The 24,606-nt window shown below is 32.7% G+C and overlaps 1 protein-coding gene across 1 annotated transcript in view; it reads right to left on the bottom strand.

Annotated features, from left to right (window-relative positions):
- Positions 1-1,545: 1,545 nt before the first annotated feature.
- The window catches only part of LOC126882098 (Golgi apparatus protein 1), a 155,795-nt gene continuing 132,734 nt past the window's right edge, over positions 1,546-24,606 (bottom strand). Inside the window, exons 9-11 of the mRNA XM_050646947.1 lie at positions 16,762-17,005; positions 16,299-16,408; positions 1,546-1,796 (exon numbers count right to left, since the gene is read on the bottom strand). Coding sequence (XP_050502904.1) covers positions 1,629-1,796; positions 16,299-16,408; positions 16,762-17,005 — 522 coding nt within the window. The 3' untranslated portion in view covers positions 1,546-1,628. The remainder of the gene's footprint in view (positions 1,797-16,298; positions 16,409-16,761; positions 17,006-24,606) is intronic.

Here is a 24,606-nt window from a genome sequence, read left to right as displayed (position 1 = left end):
ATCTGGGCGACACTAAACAGAATTAGAACTAACTGTGGTAGGTGCTCCGACTCACTTTTTAGATGGGGAAAAATACCTTCCCCAAATTGCGATTGCGGTGCTGAAGGACAAACGATTAAGCATTTGATGGAGGAATGCCCCATCAGATCGTACAGTGGCAATCGGTCCGATTTTTTAGTGGCGACCAATGAGTCGATTGAATATATTTACCAACTAAATTTTCGTTTATATAAATTAATTATAATTTATTAGGTTTGTTCTAGCAAACAGTCAAACTAGCCAGAAACCGTCAGCAAACAGAATACAGTCACCAGTGCTATCCCCTCTACTCGCGCTGGTCCACTATTCGCTGATGGTTTCAAATCGTTTGAAACTGATGCTAGAACAAACCTATTGTTATCTTTATTTATATACAAAAACTGTGATATAGCCATATGCTAAATAAATAACTTTAAGTTGCTATCGGACTCACAACATTTAGCCTTCGAAACGGATTAGAAACCAGATGGATTATTTGTTTTTAAAGCCTTAACACATCGATACTTAGTACAATATACGCCATTGATTTTATTGCTTAAAAATAAAAACATTGTTACAACAGACATCCGAACAATTTTTCATCATGAACAAGAAGCTACAGTGTGAATAAATATCTGTATTAGATAAAATAAAAATCAAGAGGTGTTTGCCAAGGCTGTGTGTTGCCTCCAACCTTGCTGAACAAAGTTGGAGGCGGATCCTCAAAAACAGACATAACAAAGATCACCGGTCATCCCATTAGTAATATTCGATACGCTGACGATACCGCGTTCATTGCAAAAAATATCGATGACCTACAGAAATGAGGCAAAGTAGAAGCAAGCGAAGAATTTGGACTATCACTGAATACAAAGAAAATCAAATTTATGATAATTACCAAGACCTCCACACCTGAAACAAATACTGTACTCGAAACCTAAGCCTAAAATTTAAAGTAGGTATGTTTAAATGTTATGTATTCTCAGTCTTGTTGTATGGTGTAGAAGCGTGAACGCTAAATAAGCAATGCATGAGTAAGCTGGAGGCATCATGGACGTGGGCATACCGTAGGTAGGATGTTAAAATCTGGAAGGATATATAAATAACTAATCAAGTAGTGCTGGACAGGATAAACAAATAAAAAGAGGTCGTATTGACTATTAAAATGAGAAAATTACAATACCCGGGACATGTTACACGCGGAGATAAACATCAGCTGTTTTAAGTGATTATGCAGGGAAAGATTTGAGGTAAGGGCAACATAGAAAGGAGAACACTGTCTTTGTTGGGAATCTCAGGGAATGGTTCGCTTTCAGTTCTCTTCAACTATTCCGAGCAGTAACCTCCAGGATCAGAATTTCTATGAAGATAGCCACAATTTCTTTCAAGAAAAAGATAATTAGAGTCCTCTAGACTGAAAGTTTTAAAAACGCAGCAGTATAAAAACTAAAGTGGAAATACGGCTTTGAAATATTCCGAGGAATGCTTAAAGTTACATCAGGGTATGGAAAGAAAAAAAATACTAAATTTATTTAAAAATATTTTTAAAGATATATTACTCTTCCTCATAACATAACATAACCACGTATTCGGCTATTCTTCCTAATATGTCACTTGTTCTTTAATAGTCTGTATTTCCTCTTCGAGAAACGCCCTAGGAACACACCAACGAAGAATATTGAACCTATTATCATAAATAATACTATCACAAAGTAATTTTTGGATGGTGATGCAGAAACTGTTCGGTATAGACCTTGAAAATCTGCCGGAACTTCGACCTGAAACAATATTTTTATTAAAGATAGTTTAGGATTTAAAGAAAGACAGTTTAAGATTTAATTTCTATGCCGATACCACCACCATTCGCTTATGCACATTTCATCCTTTTGGCGTCCTCAGAGCGAGCTATGGTGTGGTCTCTGAATTGAAACCAAATCGTTCCGTTATGTTAGCAAATTGTTTAAGATAATTTGCAAAAGACGTATCAGTGACATTATTACAAATAAAATGAAATCCGAAGATTCGAATATTTTTATTGTTAATACAAGTTTTCAGAGATTTTTGAAGAGTTTTGAGAGAGTTATTTAACATTGATTTAGCTTTCGGTAACTGAAAATAAATTGGTTTCTTTCATCTGTCATCTAACACATAAGGTCCCACAAAATAAAAACCAAACACAACATTAATAGTGGTTATAATAGTTGTCGAAAGCAAGGTAACATTTTTGTTTGTGGAAAAATGGAATAATACGAATATTGTTTGGTAAAACCAGTAACCAGGACCGACGGCGTTACGTGCCCTCCAAAGAACCGTGGCGGCTCAGTTAAGTTAAAATAAAATTTGTCAGTGCCGTGTATCAAATCCTCCAGATTGTTAAGCCAGTTACTCAAAAATAAATAATACGCTTAATAGTCTAAGTAATGAAGCTTAAAATAGGACAAAACCTCGGAATTTTTACAGAATGGATCGATTTGCTTGAAAATTTGAGAATAAGTAGTGCATAGTCCAAGGATCAAAATCGATATGATGTCGAAAGGCGCTTTTACCATGGGGGTGGCTGCCATCTTATCTCGTGGGTGGAAATTTTTATTATATTTTGACCGCAAAAGCTGGTTAAAACATTCATTCTAAGCAAAAAACGTTCTATACATTTTTTTGATAAAATTAATATTTTTCGATTTATTCGTTATCGAAAGTGTTAGTTTTATATCGAAAAAATTAATGTTTTTAATGAGTTTTCTGATAATAACTCCAAAAGTTCTCGTTTTATCAAAACAACTTTACTTAACAAAAATGTACCTTTTAAAAAATAAACAAAACTGTTTGTTTTAATTTTCTTTAAAACCAATAGTAATCGAGCTATACTTTATTATATGTTAGTTCTTCTTCGTCAAATGCTAAATATTGTAGTTTCAAAGTCAAAAGACGGGAAAACTATGAATTTTTCGAGGATAACTTGTTCAAACTACTTTAAAGTACATATTTAAAAATATCTATCTTCACAAATAAATAAAAAGTCTCTAGCTCAAAAATTAAGGGACTTATAATGAAAAGAAAGTCAGTCCCTATTTTTTTCAGCTAAAACGTGATCGGAAGCAACCCCCTAATCACTACCCTAATTAAAATTAGTCATTGCGCTTATTTGGTCTTCTTTATTTATGTATTATTAATAGGTTCTAGAAGTTTGACCGGCCTAGAATGATTAGTTAAAAAAAAATGAAGTTAAAAGCGAATAACGAATTTTTGTAGTTTGGAAAAAAGGGCTTTTTCTTTAGAATAGAAAGATTAGCATTAGAGATACGAAAAAATGTTGAAATATGAAATTGTAGCTTATTTAATTCCCAAGAACCTGGTTTGCAAAATTTTTTTCTACGGCAAAAATTGAGTGATCTATTGACAATTAAACTTGTAATAACATGCAAAAACCACCTTTATCAACCCTTTCAAGTTCACTTCCTTTTGCGACTGAGGATTTTAAAAATATTTAATATTAATAGACTTATAGGTCTTATAAAAACCTACAAAATTATTTTTACCAAACTTTCTCAGATGAAAAATTAAAAATTTACGGTTAAAAAATCAATATATTTTTTTGAAAAAAAAAGGAGAAATCCAATTGGTACCATAATAATGTAAGTTAGCGGTGTTTTTAGTCATTGGCTTTATTCATTCTTCTTTATTTATGTATTATTAATAGATTATAGAAGTTTGACTGGCTTAGAATGATTACTTTAAAAAAACCTGGAGTTAAAAGCAAATAACGAATTTTTGTAGTTTGGTAAAAATACCATTTTCTTCAGAATAGAAAGATTAGCATCAAAGATACGAAAAAAAGGTTTAAATATGAAATTGTAGGTTATTTAATTCCCAACAAATTGGTTTTAAAAAATTTTTTCTACGGCAAAAATTGAGTGAATCGTAATAATGAGTATAGTATTTTTACTACAAAAGCGATATTACGTAGGTCAAAATTTTTGACGTAAGAGAACCGCCAAAACATTAGAATGTGACTTTTCATTATTGCCATGTTTATAATAATATTATTATACGATTAGCGATATTATACGTAATATCGCTTTTGTAGTAAAAATACTATATATCGAAAAACATCGATTTTTTTTATATAAAACTAACACCTTCGATAGCGAATAAATCGAAAACTATTAATTTTATCAAAAAAAATTATAGAACATTTTTGGCTTAGAATGAATGTTTTTATCAACTTCGCGGTCAACATATAATAAAAAATTTCAACCCCCGCGATGGGGTGGAAACCACCCCGTGGTAAAAGCGCCTTTCGGAATCATATAGATTTTGATCCTTAGACTATCCACTACTTATTCTCAAATTTTCAAGCAAATCGATCCATTCTGTAAAAATTGCGAGGTGAAAAGCTTCGGTTCCTGGACTATAAAGTGGGAATTCATTGAAGATCAATCGAAGATATTAAAATTACTTAAATTTCATTAAATTCATTTTCCAAAACACCTAGACAAAGCTTTCAAACAGTCTAAAAACAAAACAATAACAAATACAATTTACTAAAATTACATAAATCGTCAGTATAAATAAAAAAAAATATGTAAAACAAAAACAATATACAGTGGAACCTCGATTATCCGTCTCTCCATTAACCGTCACCTCTGTTAACCGTCAGGGTACATACAGACGTTGTATTGACTACATAAGCAAAAATTTTAATGTAAAAAAATAAAAAAAAAGTTAATTTGATTTGTGATGAGGACACAAACGGCTATCCATTGCTGACAGATAAAGAAATCATTGAAATGGCAACAAAGGCGGACCAAACAGATTCAGAAGCTGACACAGACTTGGAATTTTACTGTAGATATGTTGATGAACCTATTGTAACTGACAATGATTTGCGTAAATAATCTAAGCTGCATCGCACATGCAATAATTCATCGAGTGGTATTCTCAACAAGAAGAAGCCAATAAAGTAGATTGCATGATCTTATGCTGATTAAGAAATTCAGCCGTCGCAAAATGTGAAGCAACAGTAAAACAAACAAAGATTTCAGAATATTTTAAATTGATTCGATTGTACGAACACAAATCCCTCTTATATTGTCAAACAAAACATGTAATTGAAATTTGAGAGTTGTACTATGAATTTTTATTTTTTTTAATGTTCTGTTAACCGTCTTTTCGATTATCCGCCATACCCCTGGTCCGGTGCCCTGACGGATAATCGAGGTTCTACTGTATTGCAAAATTTAAATAAATTGCAAATAATCAACCTTAAGAAAGAATAAGTTCAATAAGTAAAACTGCTATGATACCCAAATATAGAAAAAATATAAGTTTTATGTAAGAATACTGTAATTTCTTAGTTATTGATTAAAAAATTCTTCAACTGAACAATATGGTCTTTCAGATAGGGTCAAGGGCTTTCGTCATTTTACGGAACTTGGGGAAAGATGTTGCAGATTTAAGTTGCAGAGGGAAATGGTTGTTAGGGTGGGCCGAAAAATTTTTTTCTGTAAAATAACAACACCTGAGGTCAAAAAAGTTGCGTTGTACTAAAATACAAATTTTAAGTCCAAAATGAGTAGCTAAAAATATTTTTCTCCACTGCCACAAAGACTTTATTTTTAATATAAAAAGTCATATTGGCAGTGGAAAAAATAAAAAAAAATTAATTTTTTCAAATGCACATTTTCATATATTTTTATTATCTAATTTTTGAAACGTCAGTACTATCAAAGTATACAATGTATACTTTGTATAATAACGTAGGTATACTTTATTTCGGTAATTCGTCACTAAATAATAAATAGACAAACATTAATTTAGAAACCTACAATGTGGCTATATACACAAATAAAGTATACGTTAGCAAAAAATAAGAGCAAGAGACAGGAAAAGAATTGGGGTCCAGAACGATTTTATTTCAGTATTTCTTTGTGTTCTTTACTTGGATGGACAGAAAGACAAGACTTTAGTGTTCCAGGAAAATGCAAGTAAAACTGTGGTGAACGATAATATCAGAATGTTAGAAGAATCTGGTTCTAAGTATCTGGGTAACATTTGTCCTACGTCTGGCACTGTTATGAATATAGTAAATGAAATCTTGCGAGTTTTTAAAAAAATGTAATTTGGACCTCAATAGCTTAGAGGTCGTCAGCTGTGACGGTACTGTCACAAACACAGGGCTTAAAGGAGGGATTCAAGCGTTACTGGAGAATAAAGTTGGAAAGCCCACGCAGTGGTTTATCTGTCAGCTGCACGGGTTATTTGGAAAACGACTGCATGTTTGCGAAACTCTTTCTGTAGCTTCAATTTCAAAAATAGAATCATCAGTTGACGAATTCCGCAGCGACGATCTTAGCACAGAGCAAAAATACCTGTACCTATGATATTTGTCAAGCTTAAACGTGGTGTTTGTTGAGAACAACTTTCTACATTCTCACTGGCTTACCACTGCTTCCCGTATCCTTCAGTTATATGTAGCAATCGGAAACTCCTCGGAAAATTTACAAAAACCAAGCCGTTTTGTAATGAAAGTGTAGCCCATGTAGTTTTTAAGGCTGTTATTCTTCCTCAAATGTAAATCCACTAATGGATGTTAGTGATCACTTGCAATATGTTTTTAAGACTCAACCATCATGAATTTATGGTGCAAGACATATATATTCACGACTGCGACTATTTACTACCATAATTAAAGGATTTTGTCTACAAAAGTATTCACAGAAATGGATACTTTGGGAGTCCAGAATATATTATTTTGGCTATGTTATTTGACGAACGTAAGCACATAATACAATTAGGATTCCAAAAAATTTTGAAGAGTAAACAGTTAAATTTCAACAATCAGCGACATTTAGTAGTACCAGAATTATTTTTCGACCTTTGTGGTTATCGACTGTTAGAAAGTTTTATGGACAGAGCCTCCTGTAGGGAGGGAGGGAAAGTTGATGAAAATCCTGAAACCAGTCTTTTGGCATATTGTAACAGCATACCCTTATCACACACAAGCGGTTGAGTGGTCCATCAAAATAGTAACAGAAGCTTCGGCTTCTGTCTGTGGAAGTAAAACAAGAGACGGTTATATAAGGAACAGACTGAAATCAAGGGAAGATAATATGCCCAAATATGAATCAAAGGAAGACTTTTTTGAAATGATAGGTTTGTTACTTAAAAGAGTTAAGATTCTGTTTTTGTAGTTATATAGTTTCATAGTTTAGTTAGACTCTTTTGCATTTTTTTTTACTTTTTATGTATTCAAAACAAAGTCGACTTTAGCCCAAGTTAGTCTAGCATTGTATGCAAAAAAAATTAATTTTGAAATTTTTTTTGAAAAATTCTTATTTTTTATATTGCTTTGTGGCAGTAGAAAAAAATACTTAACCAAAATACTATGATGTCAGTAGCTTATTAAACACAGTGGAAGAAAATTAAATTAATTATAAAACAACACTGTTAAGTGAGTTATCTTATCATACTTCTTTTTTGAAGTCAGGCAACAATTAAAAAAACTAAATAAAAACACATTACTACACGGCCCACCCTAATGGTTGTATAGTTTTTTTTCAGAATATAATATAAATTTTTTTACTAACTCAGTGGAATGGATCGGTAAATAGACGTCAAAGGAAGAATTTCTGGTGGAATAGTCATGTTAAAATGTTGAATGAATGTTAAAATGGAGAAGGACAAAAGTCTACCAGGACGTCGATCTGGTCCCTGACCAATGAACTTCGATGCTAATCGTTCCCACTAATTGGCATATTAAAAAAAGGTAAGTGATTTCTTTGTACAGAAGACAAATTAAGAACAGCGAAATTATTTCTTATTATTATTTATTCTTTCATTCTATTCACAATTCGATTTATTTATCCCACATCCCGCAATTTATTTAATTATCCGACTTCGTTCAATTTATTCAGTAATATATTTAGAACATTCCGGTTGAAGATGGTTTTGCTACTCGAAAGAGACTACGTTTGATTGATGAAAACCATATAAAAGCAAAGATCGAAATGGGTCATTAGGGTGTTCCGAAAAAACCGAAGTTTAAAAATGTCGGTCTCACCGGCTGTGATGGGTAGCCTATAAGCCCTTAATTTCAAATTTCAACCCAAAATGTTAACCCTAACCCTTGTCTCAAGCACCCCAGAAAATTGTTTTTTTTTGCGTTTTCAAAGATTTTTAATTATTTTTCTCTTTTTTCAATCACCCCGGCTGTTTTCTGGTGGCGAGTAGCATATAAATAAACCCTCAATTTCAAATTTCAGTCCAAAATGTTAACCCTAACCCTTGTCCCAACCCCGCCAAAATTTTTTTTGGATTTTTAATCTGTAACTTTGTGTAAGAAATCAAACAAGTAGACTCAGTTTTAAATTTTATTTTGACATATTTATATGTTTAGAATAAAAATCATAGGCCACGATAACAAGTAAATATGGGGAATTCTTCTTCTTTACGTGCCATCTCCGCGACGAAGGTTGGCAATCATCATTGATATTCTCACTTTTGACACTACAGCCCGAAAGAGTTCAGTTGAGCTGCATCCAAACCATTCTCTGAGATTTCTCAGCCAGGAAATTTTTCTCCTACCTATGCTGCGCCTTCCTTGAATCTCTCCCTGCATAATTAATTTTAGGAGTTCATATCTGTCACCACGTGTTATATGACCCAAGTATTGAAGTTTTCTTATTTTGATGGAATCCAGATCTCCCTGCTGTTCTGTCTTCTCCTTAGTACTTCCTCATTGGTTATTCTGTCTGTCCAGGAGAATCTCAGCATTCTTCGATACGTCCACATCTCAAATGCTTCCAATCTATTGAGGCATTGTTTATTGAGAGTCCATGTCTCCACACCATACAAAAGAACAGAAAATACATAACATTTTAGTACTCGCTTTCTAAGATTTAGGCTGAGGTCTCTGCTACATAATATTTGTTTCATATTAGTGAATGCACTTCTAGCCTTTTCTATTCTAATTCGGATTTCTTTGGTATAATTGTTTGTTTCACTAATGTTTGTCCCTAAATAGTTATAATTCTGATCTCGTTCTATCGTCTTATTATTTACGTGTAGATTGATGTTTCTAATATTTTTCTTTGATATAACCATGAATTTCGTTTTCTTTATGTTTAGTGACAGACCAAATTCTTCACTCGTTGCAACAACTTTATCTAAAATTCTTTGTAGATCTGTAATAGTTTCTGCTATTAGTATTGTGTCATCGGAGTATCTAATTTCACATATGGGTAGGCCATTTATTTTTATGTCTGCTACTTCATCTTCTAATGCTTTTTTGAATATATCTTCTGAGTATGCATAAAATAATGGAATAAAATATAATAAATATTATGCATTTTTCACGTTTATTGGTTGCTCTCGAGATATCTTGATTACCTAACTGAAAATTATTGTATAAGTCAAAACTTTCAACTTTAATATATAAGTCAAAGCTTTCACAAACAAAAAATATTTTAAATAATATCAAATTGATTCATTACTTATTAATTAATTATAGAATAATAATTAATAATAGAAATTATTTTTACTTAGATCAGTGAGTGCAGCCAGCACTTTTATCGACGATTTCACATCTTATTAGAGGCTCATCAGAGAATGCATAGGTTGCTATCACTGAATCAAGTTTAATATTTAAAAATATTTAAAATAATATCAAATTGATTCATTACTTATTAATTAATTATAGAATAATAATTAATAATAGAAATTATTTTTACTTAGTTCAGAGAGCGCTACCAGCACTTTTATCGACGATTTCACCTCTTATTAGAGGCTCATCAGAGAATGCATAGGTTGCTATCTCTGAACCGAGTTTAAATTACCCAGTCTATTAGTCCCCGCATTGCAACTAACGTGATGGTAGTAGGTGCCTAGCGGCATCTGCTAGATACAAGTCAAAGCTTTCAACTTAATAAAATATTTAAAATAATATCAAATTGATTCATTACTTATTAATTAATTATAGAATAATAATTAATAATAGAAATTATTTTTACTTAGTTCAGAGAGCGCTACCAGCACTTTTATCGACGATTTCACCTCTTATTAGAGGCTCATCAGAGAATGCATAGGTTGCTATCTCTGAACCGAGTTTAAATTATCCAGTCTATTAGTCCCCGCATTGCAACTAACGTGATGGTAGTAGGTGCCTAGCAGCATCTGCTAGATACAAGTCAAAGCTTTCAACTTAATAAAATATTCAAAATAATATTAAATTGAAAACTTAATGGAACATTTTCCTGGTAACACCTCCACGGCTTCTAAAAATTGCAAGCCAGATGGATGCTGAAGCAAAGAAGGCACGAGGGAATTCTACAATTTGCAATTCACAACCCCGTCTGTTCAGAGTGGTAAATTTCAACGGAAAATGGACCTATGTTACTCCTTAGGAGTAATACTAATAGAAAATAAAAAAAGAATGTGTGTATACTTTGTACGCACGTAAGAAGTTATACTTCTATTATATGATTTAAACGAAATTAATATACTTTTTATTTATATTTTGTTTAAATATTAAACTAATTTATACTTACTACTTCTCAAAAATTTTTATTAGAACAGTGCCAAAAATTAAAATAATAAAAGAATAAAACACACACAAACACATTAAACAAGCCACAAATGATGTCTGAACATTAATTGTCGAAATTTTTTTTAACTAAATACGTATTTTCTGAAAATACAATTATATAATAAATATACTTACAATCATAAAATGTATTAAAAAAAAACAAAAAAGAAAGTTTCTATTGGGACTCGAACCAGCGCTGATAAGAGCGGTTGGTATTGGAATTCATTCGCCTTCTCCGCTTAGCCACGGACACTATGTGTCATTATTTACGAAGATCGACTAACTAAACGGATTAAACTTGTGATATTTTGATATTTTGAAAACTGATCAAATTATTTTAATTTTGAATTGAAATGATTTAGAATTGAAAAAATACAACAAAACATAGAGTAAAAAAACAATATATTAGGTGAATATTGATAGAAATTTTGATGGTAATCAAATTATATAAATAAAAGTATTACATACTATGTATTTTGGCAGATCAAATAGGTAGGTTTATACCCATGATACATTAATAATTATTACGTACCTGTTGCTTTTAAAAACTATTTAAAAGTCACTACAATATTATAAACTTTTTTGTTTCTGTCCTCACAACAATAAAACTAATATATTATACATTTGTTTACCTTTACCTTCACCTCCAAACCACAGCTGCCATATCGGATAATTTTTGACATGTCATTTGAACATCCAATCAGAACAAAGTTATAATGCGCATGCGCCGGGCTGATGGGTTTTAACATATAAAAAAATCACCCTCTATCGCCGGTAAAGAAGTATAACTTCAAAAATGTATACCATTTTTATTCAGTTGCAATGCTGAGCCAAAACTGTCTTAAATTTTACTTAGTTCAGAGAGCGCAACCAGCACTCTTATCGAGAAATTGCAAGCCAGATGGATGCTGAAGCAAATAAGATACGAGGGAATTCGGCAATTTGCAATTCACAACCCCGTCTGTTCAGCGAAGTAAATTCCAACGGAAAATGGACCTATGTTACTCAATAGGAGTAATAGTAATAGAAAATAAAAATGTATACAATTTTTATTCAGTTGCAATGCGAAGCCAAAACTGTCTTAATTTTTACTTAGTTTAGAGAGCGCAACCAGCACTCTTATCGACGATTTCGCCTCTTATTACTTAGAGGCTCATCAGAGAATGCATACGTTGCTATCTCTGAACCAAGTTTAAATTACCCAGTCTATTTATTAGTCCCCGCATTGCAACTAACGTGATGGCATTAGTAGCCTAGCGGCATCTGCTAGATACAAGTCAAAGCTATCAATTTAATAAACTATTTAAAATAATATCAAATTGAAAATTTATTGGACCATTTTAATGGTCCTGAAAATTATTCTCGTTAAAAAAACAACACATTTTTCTAATTAATTATACATATGAATATAAAGGAATGCACAAGGTTGTTACAAATTGATTTAATGGAAAATAGTAACTACATGAGTAAACGTTTGTTTAAATATTAACCAAAGTTGCCTTTCGGAAATCGGTAAAACACTTTCTGTGGTTTTAACTGCTTGCAACACACTTGCTTGCTTTTTTGATCTTATGTGATCAGCTTTTCTCACAAATTATACATCTGAATATAAAGGAATGCACAAAATTGTTACAAATTGATTTAAATGGAAAATAGTAACTAGGTGCATGAGTAAAACTTTGATTAAAGATTAATCAAAGTTGCATTTGTGAAATCGGTAAAACACTTTCTGTGCTTTTTAACTATGCACTTGTGACATACTTAACTTAGCTTCCTTTTTTCATCTTTTGTGAGGGGATTTTCTCCCTAATTATACATCTGAATATAAAGGAATGCAAAAAGTTGTTACAAATTGATTTAAATTGAAAATAGTAAATACATGAGTAAAAGTTTGTTTAAAGATTATTCAAAGTTGCATTTCTGAAATCGGTAAAACACTGTCTGCGGTTTTCAACTACTTGTAACACACTTTGCTTGTTTTCTTCATCTTTTGTGAGGGGGCAATAAAATGTCTGAAATGAAAAAGCAAGCAAGGTGTTTACAAGTAGTTGAAAATCAAAGAAAGTGTTTTACCGATTTGAGAAAGGCAAGTTTTATTAACCTTAAAACAAACTTTTACTGATGTAGTTACTATTCTCTATTTAAATTAATTATTTGTAAGAGCTTTGTATATTCCTTTATATTCAGATGTGTTGGTTAGAACAATGTGTTGTTTTTTATAACGAGAATAATTATTTTAATAGTTAGGTACTCGACATATCTTGAGAACGACCAATGAACGTGAAAAATGGGTAATATTTATTATATTTTAATCCCCATAAAATTTAGTTCACTTCACTTAACTTCACATTAGGCTTGGGCATAATAGTTCATCATCAAGAGCGCTCAGTTTAGTTCAAATGTAAGAAGTGAACTAGTTCGCTCTTTTAGTTCACTAGTTCATTAGCACAAAGAGTTACATGAGAACAGATGAGCAAAACGTAAGATTGATTTATCGTTTGTGCATAAGTTTATTTTTGATAAGGCCGATTTTAATTTATATTAACATCAAAATTATTTTATTACAAAATTTATTATTCTTTTTTTAAGGATGTGATCAAAATTCATTAATAAGAAAAAAAGGACAAATTAAATTGTATTTATTTAAAAAAATGCTTGATGCTCACCCACGTCAACTCATCGTTTCATCAGTCAATATTAGTTCATAGTTCTTTTCTTTAGTTCACGCTCTTCCTTCCTACCCGCTCAGCTCCATAGCTCAGTACCGGGACTCTGTAACTTTTATAGCGAAAGCGTAAGCGTGATTTCCGAACGCTTTCATCAAGTTATACTCTGTAAACTGCTGTCGGATGACGCCGGCAACACCGAATGGAGTTCGGAAGTAAAGCGAAACGTGATTATTTGTGGTTTCGTTTCACCACGTTTAGCGCTTAGAGTGACGTATTAAAAGAAGAAATTGACAATTTTACTTGGTTTTGAGGTTGTTTTTTACCACGTTTCGTTTTTTTGGCCGTTGTTGTTTACAAATACATAGTGTACTTGAGTTTTCAGTTTTCACAAATACATTTTTTTAACATAGAAATATATATAATGTTATCCATCAACGGTTGCAATTCATTAAAAAGGTAATGGAATAAATCTTTATTTAATCTAAACAACTCTATGAATCGTAAATCCGGAAACCAAAATAATCACTTCTATCCCTTAAAAATCTACCTTCTTCACGAAGCAGCCGTAACTGATCCCTACGTTCTTGTTCGTCGAAAATTATTAAATTTATAGGCAACATTTTATTTAATTTCAACAATAAACACTTGTTTTTGTTTACCTTATGCTTTTTTGGAATTATAGGTTAGTTAAATCTGTCAAATATGTAGAATCACATCACATTTCCACAGGACGGAGTTTATCTATGGCATAGAACAAGACAATTATTACAGAACTCTAAAATCTTGAAACGACGTGCTGTATTGCCGTTAATTTTTACCCAATCGTTCGTTTCAATTCGGTCCAGTTCGTAGAGTATTGCGATAGTATAGCGAAGCGAAGCCACACAATACAGAGTACGATTCGAACTGAACCGTTGCTTTGCTACGCTTCGCTACGACTTGCTTACGCTTTCGCTATAAAAGTTATAGAGTCCCACTGCAGATACTTCGTTTGTCGCGTCTCGACTCGACTCGAAGATCGAACCGCTCCTGACTGATAAACGAACGAAACGCGAAGCTCTGGGCTACGAGAAATAAATGACTCACTGAGCGACTGAGCGGTTTAAGCCAGCTCTGGCGAACTAGTTCGTTTAGTTCACGTATCGGAGCCGGATCTTTGAACTAGTTCGCTCATGAACTACACAAGCCTAATGCTCACCCACGTCAACTCATCGTTTCATCAGTCAATATTAGTTCATAGTTCTTTTCTTTAGTTCACGCTCTTCCTTCCTACCCGCTCAGCTCCATAGCTCAGATACTTCGTTTGTCGCGTCTCGACTCGACTCGGAAGATCGAACCGCTCCTGACTGATAAACGAACGAAACGCGAAGCTCTGGGCTACGAGAAATAAATGACTCACTGAGCGACTGAGCGGTTTAAGCCAGCTCTGGCGAACTAGTTCGTTTAGTTCACGTATCGGAGCCGGATCTTTGAACTAGTTCGCTCATGAACTACACAAGCCTACTTCACATAAACTTAGTTTACTTGTTTATTTTCTTACAAAAAGTTATAAATTAAAAACAATTAAAAATCTTTAAAAACCACAAAAATTTTTTTTTTGAGGGGTACAAGGTTTAGGGTTAACATTTTGGGCTGAAATTTGAAATTGAGTGTTTATAGGCTCATCACCATATATATATACCCATCACCAGATAACAGCCGGGGAGATTAAAAAAAGAGAAGAGAAAAATAATTAAAAATCTTTGAACAAACAAAAAAAAAAATACAATTTTTTGGGGGGCTGGAGACAAGGGTTAGAGTAACATTTTGCAAATGTTAACTCTGAAATTTGAATATTGAATGGGTTGCATATGTGAGTCCATATTAAATATAGTAATGAAACACAGACATACTCACAATCATTTAATTATACTTTGACGACCGGTTTCGATCTCTACAATATACAGATCATCTTCAGGTCGGCGTTACAAGTAGTTAAATGCTACAATAAGAGAAAACCTGTGTTAGAACAGTGTCTGATTGAAGAGATGTTAATAGAAAGCCAAATTTAAAAAATTTTTTAAAAAATTTTATAAAAATTTTTTTAGAAATAAAGGTTTGCAACTGTTGACATTTCAGAATATTGTTATATACAAAGGCACACCTATGAGTAAAAATGCTCATAGGCATGTATGTGCAAATGGGTGCATACAGTTTGTGAATTTGTTGAGATTAAAATTTTTTTAACCATTAAAAAACAAAATAAACATAAGCTGACTTAAATATGCTTCCAAATTCAAAGTAGTAATAATAAAAGAGATAGTAATATTGTTCTAATCTACTTACATGCCGTTACAAGGATTGCGTTGCAACTTAGTTGTTGTCATATTAGTGTTGCAACAAGTTGCAACGCAATCCTTGTAACGGCATGTAAGTAGATTAGAACAATATTACTATCTCTTTTATTATTACTACTTTGAATTTGGAAGCATATTTAAGTCAGCTTATGTTTATTTTGTTTTTTAATGGTTAAAAAAATTTTAATCTCAACAAATTCACAAACTGTATGCACCCATTTGCACATACATGCCTATGAGCATTTTTACTCATAGGTGTGCCTTTGTATATAACAATATTCTGAAATGTCAACAGTTGCAAACCTTTATTTCTAAAAAAATTTTTATAAAATTTTTTAAAAATTTTTTTAAATTTGGCTTTCTATTAACATCTCTTCAATCAGACACTGTTCTAACATAGGTTTTCTCTTATTGTAGCATTTAACTACTTGTAACGCCGACCTGAAGATGATCTGTATATTGTAGAGATCGAAACCGGTCGTCAAAGTATAATTAAATGATTGTGAGTATGTCTGTGTTTCATTACTATATCTGAAATTTGAAATTGAGGGTTTTTAGGCTACCCATCACCAGAAAACATGCGGGGAGATAAACACTTTTAAACTTTGTTTTTTTCGGAACACCTTAATGGGTCATATTTGATGAGGAATTATACATAAAGACAGTTGTTGTTGATCGCTTCCATATACTTACCACTTGTGCTGCATTTCTGTACATCTCAAGCCTTTCTTTCAACTTGACTTTACAATCTTGTGACAAATCTTGTTCTGCATTAGCCATTACTCTCTTGAGACAATTTATTTCTAAAATTAATGAAGTATTACAGATTATTAAAAAAAAAACAGAAGACGCTTTATATAAATAACAAAACAACATCTAAGTTGTAAGATACAGTCCGTACAATATAGATACCGTTGCACGTCATTATCTACGTGAGAGATCTAAGTTGACATTGTTGCGCTATTACAAAAAATTCTTGAATTCATTTTAAATCAAATTAATATATCACATAATTATTGCGAAGTAGGATATACAACAAAGCAAATTAATATTCAATGTAAATAAATAAAAACATTAGAAATAGAAAACAAGAATTATGTTATGATCTTACGTTAAAGTAAATAATAAAAACAAGAGGCCAAAAAACTCTACTCACTTCTACCGTTTCCCTGTTCTATATCTTTACAGTGGGTCAAAAGGTCCAATGCGCAAGCTCTTTGTAATAGAGGATCGGCCTGGATGTCGGCTTCAGAACCTTCGATTAAAGCTGCCACTTCCACCTGACATTCCCGAGTTGAAATACTTTTTGATATAAAAGCATTCTTCAGACATTCGACTGTAGAGCCAGAATCGTCTTCGTCAAGTTTGCAAATACTTTCTATCTCATTTTTACACATCAGCTAAAATGATTACAAATGTATTATTATACGGTATGATGAAACTGTTTTACTAAAAATTTCTTGGCTTAGAATACTGTTGATATAACAATCTAAAAATTGTTACATCCGTTATATATTGTTTTGATTTATGTTTTGTGTGAGTTATTTGATGTAAATGAGTGACAATGATGTAAGACCGGGCATTGTCGTGAATGTCCATTTTCCCTGGTTATTAGTCACAATGCCCGGTCTTTAACGACAATAACATTAGATATTGGCCAATGTTGTAAAACAAAAATAACTTTTTTTTGGCTAGGACTATAGTCATTCAGCCAGTCTCAATCAAAAGTAAATGTATTAAAGATATTGCCAATTAGTGAAACATGGTTATTATAATAATATTACAATTTTTTACTTCTTATTTTACCTACTTATTGCAGCTAATGTACATACTATGTTAATAAATATTATAAATAAATATATTATACTCAATGTTTATCAAGAACACATATTGTATACATTTTACAAATAAAATTATTAATATTAATATTTAAAATAAATGCATTCTTTTTTGTATTTTTTTGTTTTGTTTTTTTGATTTTTTGATTTTTTTTGTTTTGTTTTTTTTTGTCACTACGATAAGATATCAACCCGGTTCAACCCCTCGGTGGTTTAAATCCTCTTAGTGATTTTGTTTCTTTATTTTTTTTTTATTTTTTTAAATTTTTTGTAATTTTTTTTGTTTCATTTTTTTATTTTTTTCAATGTTTTTTTTAAACATTTTACAAATACCTATAACTAATTACAATATTTTACTATCCGACAAGAAAGATACCAAACAGTCAAAAATTTTCTTTTTATTCAGTGACATAATAAAGAGAATATTTACAGAGAGTGGGATGTTCTGGTCTATAATTCTTTTAATTAGGTGATTGGTTAGGTGTTTATGCTTCTTGCATTCAAAAAGTATGTGGTTCAAGTCACTTTTAACCTCACATTCTTGACAAATATTCGAATCTAATATGTTTATTTTAAATAAATGTGCAGGATAACATGCACGTCCAAATCTAATTCTACTGATGGTGGATATGTATTTGCGAGGGAGGGTGAAATTATTATACCAAGGTTTTTCCGGAATAATCGGTTGTATCAAACTGTATTGTGTTGTTGATGTACTACAGCACCTTTCCCAGTGTGTTTTCCAGTTCTTCATCTGTTCAGTTCTTAAACAAGCAAAAGGATCTAGAATGCAGGGCTGATATTTGGTTACTGTTCCATGGATGAGGGAATTTTTAGCTAATTGGTCTACATGTTCATTATGTGTAAGTCCTGAATGTGCTTTGATCCACATAAGTTTTATTTTCTGGGTGTGTTTATTAATTTCAAATAAGATTTTTTTTATTAATAAAATGTATGGATTAGAAGTACTATACCCTATTCCACGAACATACGCCTGTTTTGGATTACTTCGACAACGAATATTTTACTGTGCAAAATAAGAAGAACGAAAGTAAATTGCAAATTACATTGTTGTTTATTGGAATAATTATTAGCGCCATTTACTTTCGTACTTCTTATATTGCAAAGTAAAATATTCATTGTCGAAGTAATCCAAAACAGGCGTATGTTTGTGGAATGGCCCATACAAGGTAGTTGAGGTGTTTGAATAGCAGTAAGCACAGATAATGAATCAGATAAAATTACTGCAGAATTATAGGATGCTAACTTGAAATAACTTGTTATTGTCCGTAACATATCAAGTCATATTTATTTTTTTGTAGAAATTTTACGATTCTTGTATAGCAGTGCCTGTTTATCCACTGGGCGCTTGGGGCGGGCGCCCAGGGGCCCGTTCCTTTTAACTATAAATAAAGTCGCTAAATAATTTACATATTCTCCGAAAAAAAATCTCATACGCAGATACGCCAATACACTGCAAACGCCTTTGTTCTATTCATATTGTTACATCTTTTCACGCCTATACACAGTGCCGTAGCCTAGCCCCACAGGGGCCCCGTGTCAGTGTTTGTGTCGGGGCCCTTTTCCAAAAACTACAGCAAGTTGTCAGATGATGTAGGTTATTAATGTGTGCTGTGTAGGTTATTAATCAATGACCATGTCTCGATTTGTATCTAAAATAATCGTACAAGCGGAGTTTTTTTAGTTTCTAATAATTTCATTTTGAATTGTGGGGCTTAAATAATAATTTATCTCACTTTTCGGCTTTAAAATAAGTTCTTTTAAAATAGGAACAAAATAACTCCTTTTAAAATAGAAAAGGCAGGTTTACATGTATCCAGTAACTGGCGTCAGTCGCACTGGAACGACAGTGCTGGCATGGTAGTGGCATCATGTAAACGCTTTTTTGCTCCAATCCAGCGCTGTCTCGAATAGAAAGCTGGTCTATTTTTCATGCCAGTGGCCCTCGTCTGCGTCCCCTTTAACCCCGTGTCAGTGGTTGTAGACACGTGTAAACACAGCGTTCCAGTCGCTGCCGCTGTCGTACCTGTGGTTTCAGTGGCAGTATTAGGATTTTTAATAAGAGTGTCAGTGAGATTAGCGCCAATTACTGGATGCGTGTAAACGAACCTATCCAGCGCTGTCTTAGTCAAGCACTCGCATTCCAGTGAGACTGGCGCCAGTTACTGGATACGTGTAAACGTTACTTTAAACGAAAGACAAAACTAGATATACATAAATCTAATTTATAGATAAAGAATAGATTATTCTCGAAAATGCCAATACCCAAACAATAGGTACACACTCTTTCAAACATTCAAAAGTAAAGCGATTACAAAAATTGCAATTTGGCATTATACAGTGACCTCTAAGGCTAGCACTCCACTTCCGATTTGTAGTCGCAGCAACAAAAAAATTGCTGTCGCAGAAAATCTAGAGTCTAGAAAATTAGTCGCTGTTTTCAGAATCTCGAATTGAATGCTACAAGGATGTAACATCAGCTTTTAGATTTTTTTTTTAATCTAGAGATAAAGACGTCAAGACGTCAATTAATACTTTATGCGAGAAACATAAAAACGATGTTGATGAAAACAAAGAGAACTTGCATAATGAAATTACCCATTTTGTAACGTTATGCCAAAATTTGAATAAACATCATACAATTTATGAAAAATTTGATTCTTTCAGGATGTAAAAGCAACTTTTCCCAATATTTTAACTTTACTGCAAACTTATTTGACGATACCAATTTCTAATGCGTCAGGCGAGCGGTTTTTTTCTGCTTTAAAAAGAATAAAAACATATTTAAGGTCAAATTTGGGTCAAAAAAACCTAGACGCATTATCACTATTGTATATAGAGAATGAAGAACTGGAGAAACTGAATTGTGATAATATTATATGGCAGTTTGCGAAGGCCAAGTCAAGAAAAAAAGTTATCTAATTTTTGTCTTTATGTATTTTTTAGAATATGTTTTTTGCTTGTCATGTGTTGTTTTGTGGAACTTTCTCTTTTTTATTTATGTTTTTAACTTATTTTTTGGTTTATTTTTACATTTGCTATTCTTCTTGCTTGTTTAAAAAATATATTTTATGGATTTTACAAGAAACGTTTATAGTTAATGCATGTGTTTTCTTGATAAAAAACTGACAACGAATAGCAATGAAGGGGGCCCCTAAACCTCCAGCGCCCAGGGCCCGAAGTTAGGTTAAACCGGCACTGTATATTAGGGAATATAATAATTCCTTAATATCACATTTATTGATACATTCATTGTATATTATTATGGTTTATATTTTTTGTTAGTTATTTATTGAATAAAACTAATTTTGTTATATTATCACTTAATACTAACTTATTTCTACTAGAAAAATTGAATGTATTCCCGAAATTTGAAGAAAATTAAAAATATCTCGGAAAGAAATGAGTTTATTTATACGGAATGCTATATAAAAATGGAAGAATGGAATCATAAATACCATATTTCTAAAAAATAAAATATAGGGTGATCCATTTAAAAAAATTAAGAAAATCATAATTTGGTTTTGTAGTTCACCCTGTACACAAATATTCGTCAATGATTTCAATTAAGCTTAATTTAAAAAGTATAATGTTTATTTTATTATATAAAACAGATAATAATGTGGAATAAACACTGCCTGGGGTAATTGCAAGGTGGATCGAGTAGCTCTGCGGTTACCACAGCCGGTCCCAAGCCCGGATAAAATGTGGAGGGTTGATTGGCAAGGTTAGCAACCTACCAATCGGAAAAACGAATACTGCTCAAAGAAACAATGTGAAGCCTCGGAACCGGACTGATCATATGAAGACAACCATGGCGAGAAATAAGGACAAAAGAAAAACATTGATGAGAATTACCACATGGAACATCAGATCACTCAACACTAGAGATCAAGAAATCACCCAAGTATTAAAAGAGAAACAAATGGATATATGCGCTCTACAGGAAACAAAAAAGAAAGGAAAAGGAAAATCAAGATTAGGCGAATATATACTAATCTACAGTGGAGCAGCAAAAGAAAACATTACATCAAAAATACCAAAATCACATCAAAGAGTGTCAATATATATTGGAAAGAATTGTCACAGCAAAAATTAGAATGGAAAAGGAAGACCTGAACATCATCGGAGTATACGGCCCAGAAAATAACAAGCCTCAAACAACAAGGGAAATCTTTTATGACGAATTACAACAAGTAGTAGATCAAGTTAGAGGGAAGATGATAATACTGGGGGATTGTAACGCTCGAATAGGTAACCAAGTAATACCCGGAATTAAGCAAAAACACAATGAAAATGTTAAAAACGAAAATGGAGAACTGATGATAAACTTCTGCACAAATAACGAACTTAGAATAAACAACACATTTTTTTATTACAAAGACCAACACAAATATACATTCAATAACACCCGTGGACAAAGATCTATGATAGATTATGTTGTAACCAACAGAGATATACATCCATCAAAAATAATCGACGTAAGATGCCTTAACTCAGCAGACGTAGGTAGCGACCATAGCCTAGTATTATGTAAAATAGGAATCATTATGAAATATTTCACACCTAAGAGGGCAGCACCAACACAAACAAAAATCAAAGTCGAAGGCCTACATATGGAATCCACGGAATACTTATATAGGAAAAGAATATCAGAGAAGATTGCTGAGAATGGAATATTAGAAAACGATAACATCGATGAAAGCTGTCAAAAACTCAAAAATATCATAATCGACGCTGCAACAGAATCACTTGGAGAGAGAAAAGTAACGAATACTCACATATTAAAGAAGAAAACCCCGTGGCTTAGAGAGGAAGTTAAGATAAAATGCGAAGAAAAGAAGAAAGCCTTTTTACAATACAGAACAAAACAAACACAACAGGCATACAACCACTACAAACGAATCAGAAACGAAACGAATACTTTAGTGAGACAAATAAAAAGGGAACACTGGCAGAGTTTCTCAAAACAGATGGAACACGACTTCTACGGAACACAAAAAGAAGTATGGAGAATGATCAGAGGGCAAAAAAAGGAGATGAACGAATTAATAAAATCGAAAAACATTCAGAAGGAAACATGGACAGACTACTTCCGATCTCTATTTGCTAAAGGCGACGATAATGAACCACCAACACCTGAAGTTACGACAAACGAAGAAATAAACATCGAGGAGGGAGAGGTAAAGGAAGCATTAAGAAAATTAAAAAATAGAAAATCTCCAGGAGAGGACAGAATATCGAACGAACTCCTAAAGTACGGAGGACAAGATCTAACTAAACAACTATTAAAACTAATACAAAAAATAATAGAACAAAACAGAATACCACAAGAATGGAGATCAAGCATCCTAATACCTCTCTTCAAAAAAGGAGACAAATCAGACCCGAAGAATTACAGAGGGATTAACTTATTAAACACAACATTAAAATTAACAACAAAAGTGATAACAAACAAATTGAATGAAATTATAACATTAGCAGAAGAACAACAAGGTTTTAGGTCGGGAAGGTCATGCACTGACGCTATATTTATAATGAGGCAAGTTCAAGAGAAATCGTTGGAATACAACAAACCGTCATATTTATGTTTCGTGGACCTTAAGAAAGCATTTGACAGGGTCACATTAAAGGACGTTATCCACTTGTTACACTCGAGAGAGGTACCTCTGGGAATAATTAAAACGATAGAAAACATCTACCAGAACAACACAATAAAAGTAAAAGTGGAAGATGAACTAACTGACCCAATTGAAGCCGGCAATGGGATAAGACAGGGGGATTCCTTGAGTCCTTTATTGTTCAACCTGATCATGGACGAAATAATAAAAAAAGTAAGCTAAAAAAGGATACCAAATGGGAGAAAAACAACTTAAAATAATCTGCTATGCGGACGATGCAATACTAATCTCTCAAAGTGAAGATGATTTACAACGTATGTGGACCAATTCAACATAATCGCAAGAAAATTTAACATGTTAATTTCCCCAAAAAAGACAAAATGCATGGTTATAACAGCAGATCCAATAAGATGTAAATTGGAGCTGGAAGGTCAGATAATAGAACAAGTGATGGAGTTTAAATATCTAGGCATCACACTATCTAGCTACGGAAGGCTCGAAACAGAAGTGGAAGATCAAGTGAATAGAGCAAACAGAGCCGCAGGTTGCCTGAATGACACAATATGGAGAAATAAAAATATCGGAAAAGAAATGAAAGGCAGAATTTACAAAACAGTCATCAGACCAATAATGATATACACGGCAGAAACACGACCCGACACAGAGAGAACAAAAAGATTGCTCGAAACAGCGGAGATGAAAACAGATATACGACGGAGATGCAAGGTGGATAACATTAATAACTGGGTAAGAAACAGAAGAATAGAATGGAATGACCACATAAGCCGAATGACAACAAATAGGGTAGTCAGGACAGCGAGAGACGGTTCCCTAATAGGAAGACGATCAGTGGGAAGACCACGAAAACGATGGAACGACAACTTACTAGAGGCACATTGAAAAAACAGACAGAGTCATATCTATACAAAAAGAAGAAGAAGAAGAAGAATAGTAGAATAGACAAAGTTAGTACAAACATTATGACAAAACGCCACAATGCGTGTAAAACTACATGATACCACCAGAGAAATTCATATCAAGCGAGGTGTGAGACAGGGCGACACTCTGTCGCCCCACCAAAGTGGGAAAATAGAGGAATAAAAATAGATGGAGAAATGCTTAATCATCTGCGTTTTGCCGACGTTATAGTACTAATTACCGAAGATCTGGGTGAAGCACAACAAATGCTACAAGAATTAGAAAACGTATCTTCAACAATAGGTCTAAAAATGAACATAAGTAAGACCAAATTTATGACAAATTTAGTTCTCAGCGAACACCTAGCCATCCAAAATCAAGTGGTAGAATTGACAGAAAAGTACATATATCTCGGTCATGAAATCAGAATATACATATATCTCGGACAATCAGAGCTGCGAATTTAAACGATGAATAACACTTGCTTGGGCGGCGTATGGTTCACTAAGAGACATCTTTAAGAGGAAACAGTAGCGATCAACAGGTAGCAAAAACGCGTTCCGAGATTGCGGCTGTAATTTTGAATATTTTTTCGAGATATTT

This window comes from Diabrotica virgifera, chromosome 3 (assembly GCF_917563875.1).
Source record: "Diabrotica virgifera virgifera chromosome 3, PGI_DIABVI_V3a".
Taxonomy (NCBI): Eukaryota; Metazoa; Arthropoda; class Insecta; order Coleoptera; family Chrysomelidae; genus Diabrotica; species Diabrotica virgifera.
Note: the sequence above shows the minus strand (reverse complement) of the source record. Positions and strands in the feature narration are given on the sequence as shown.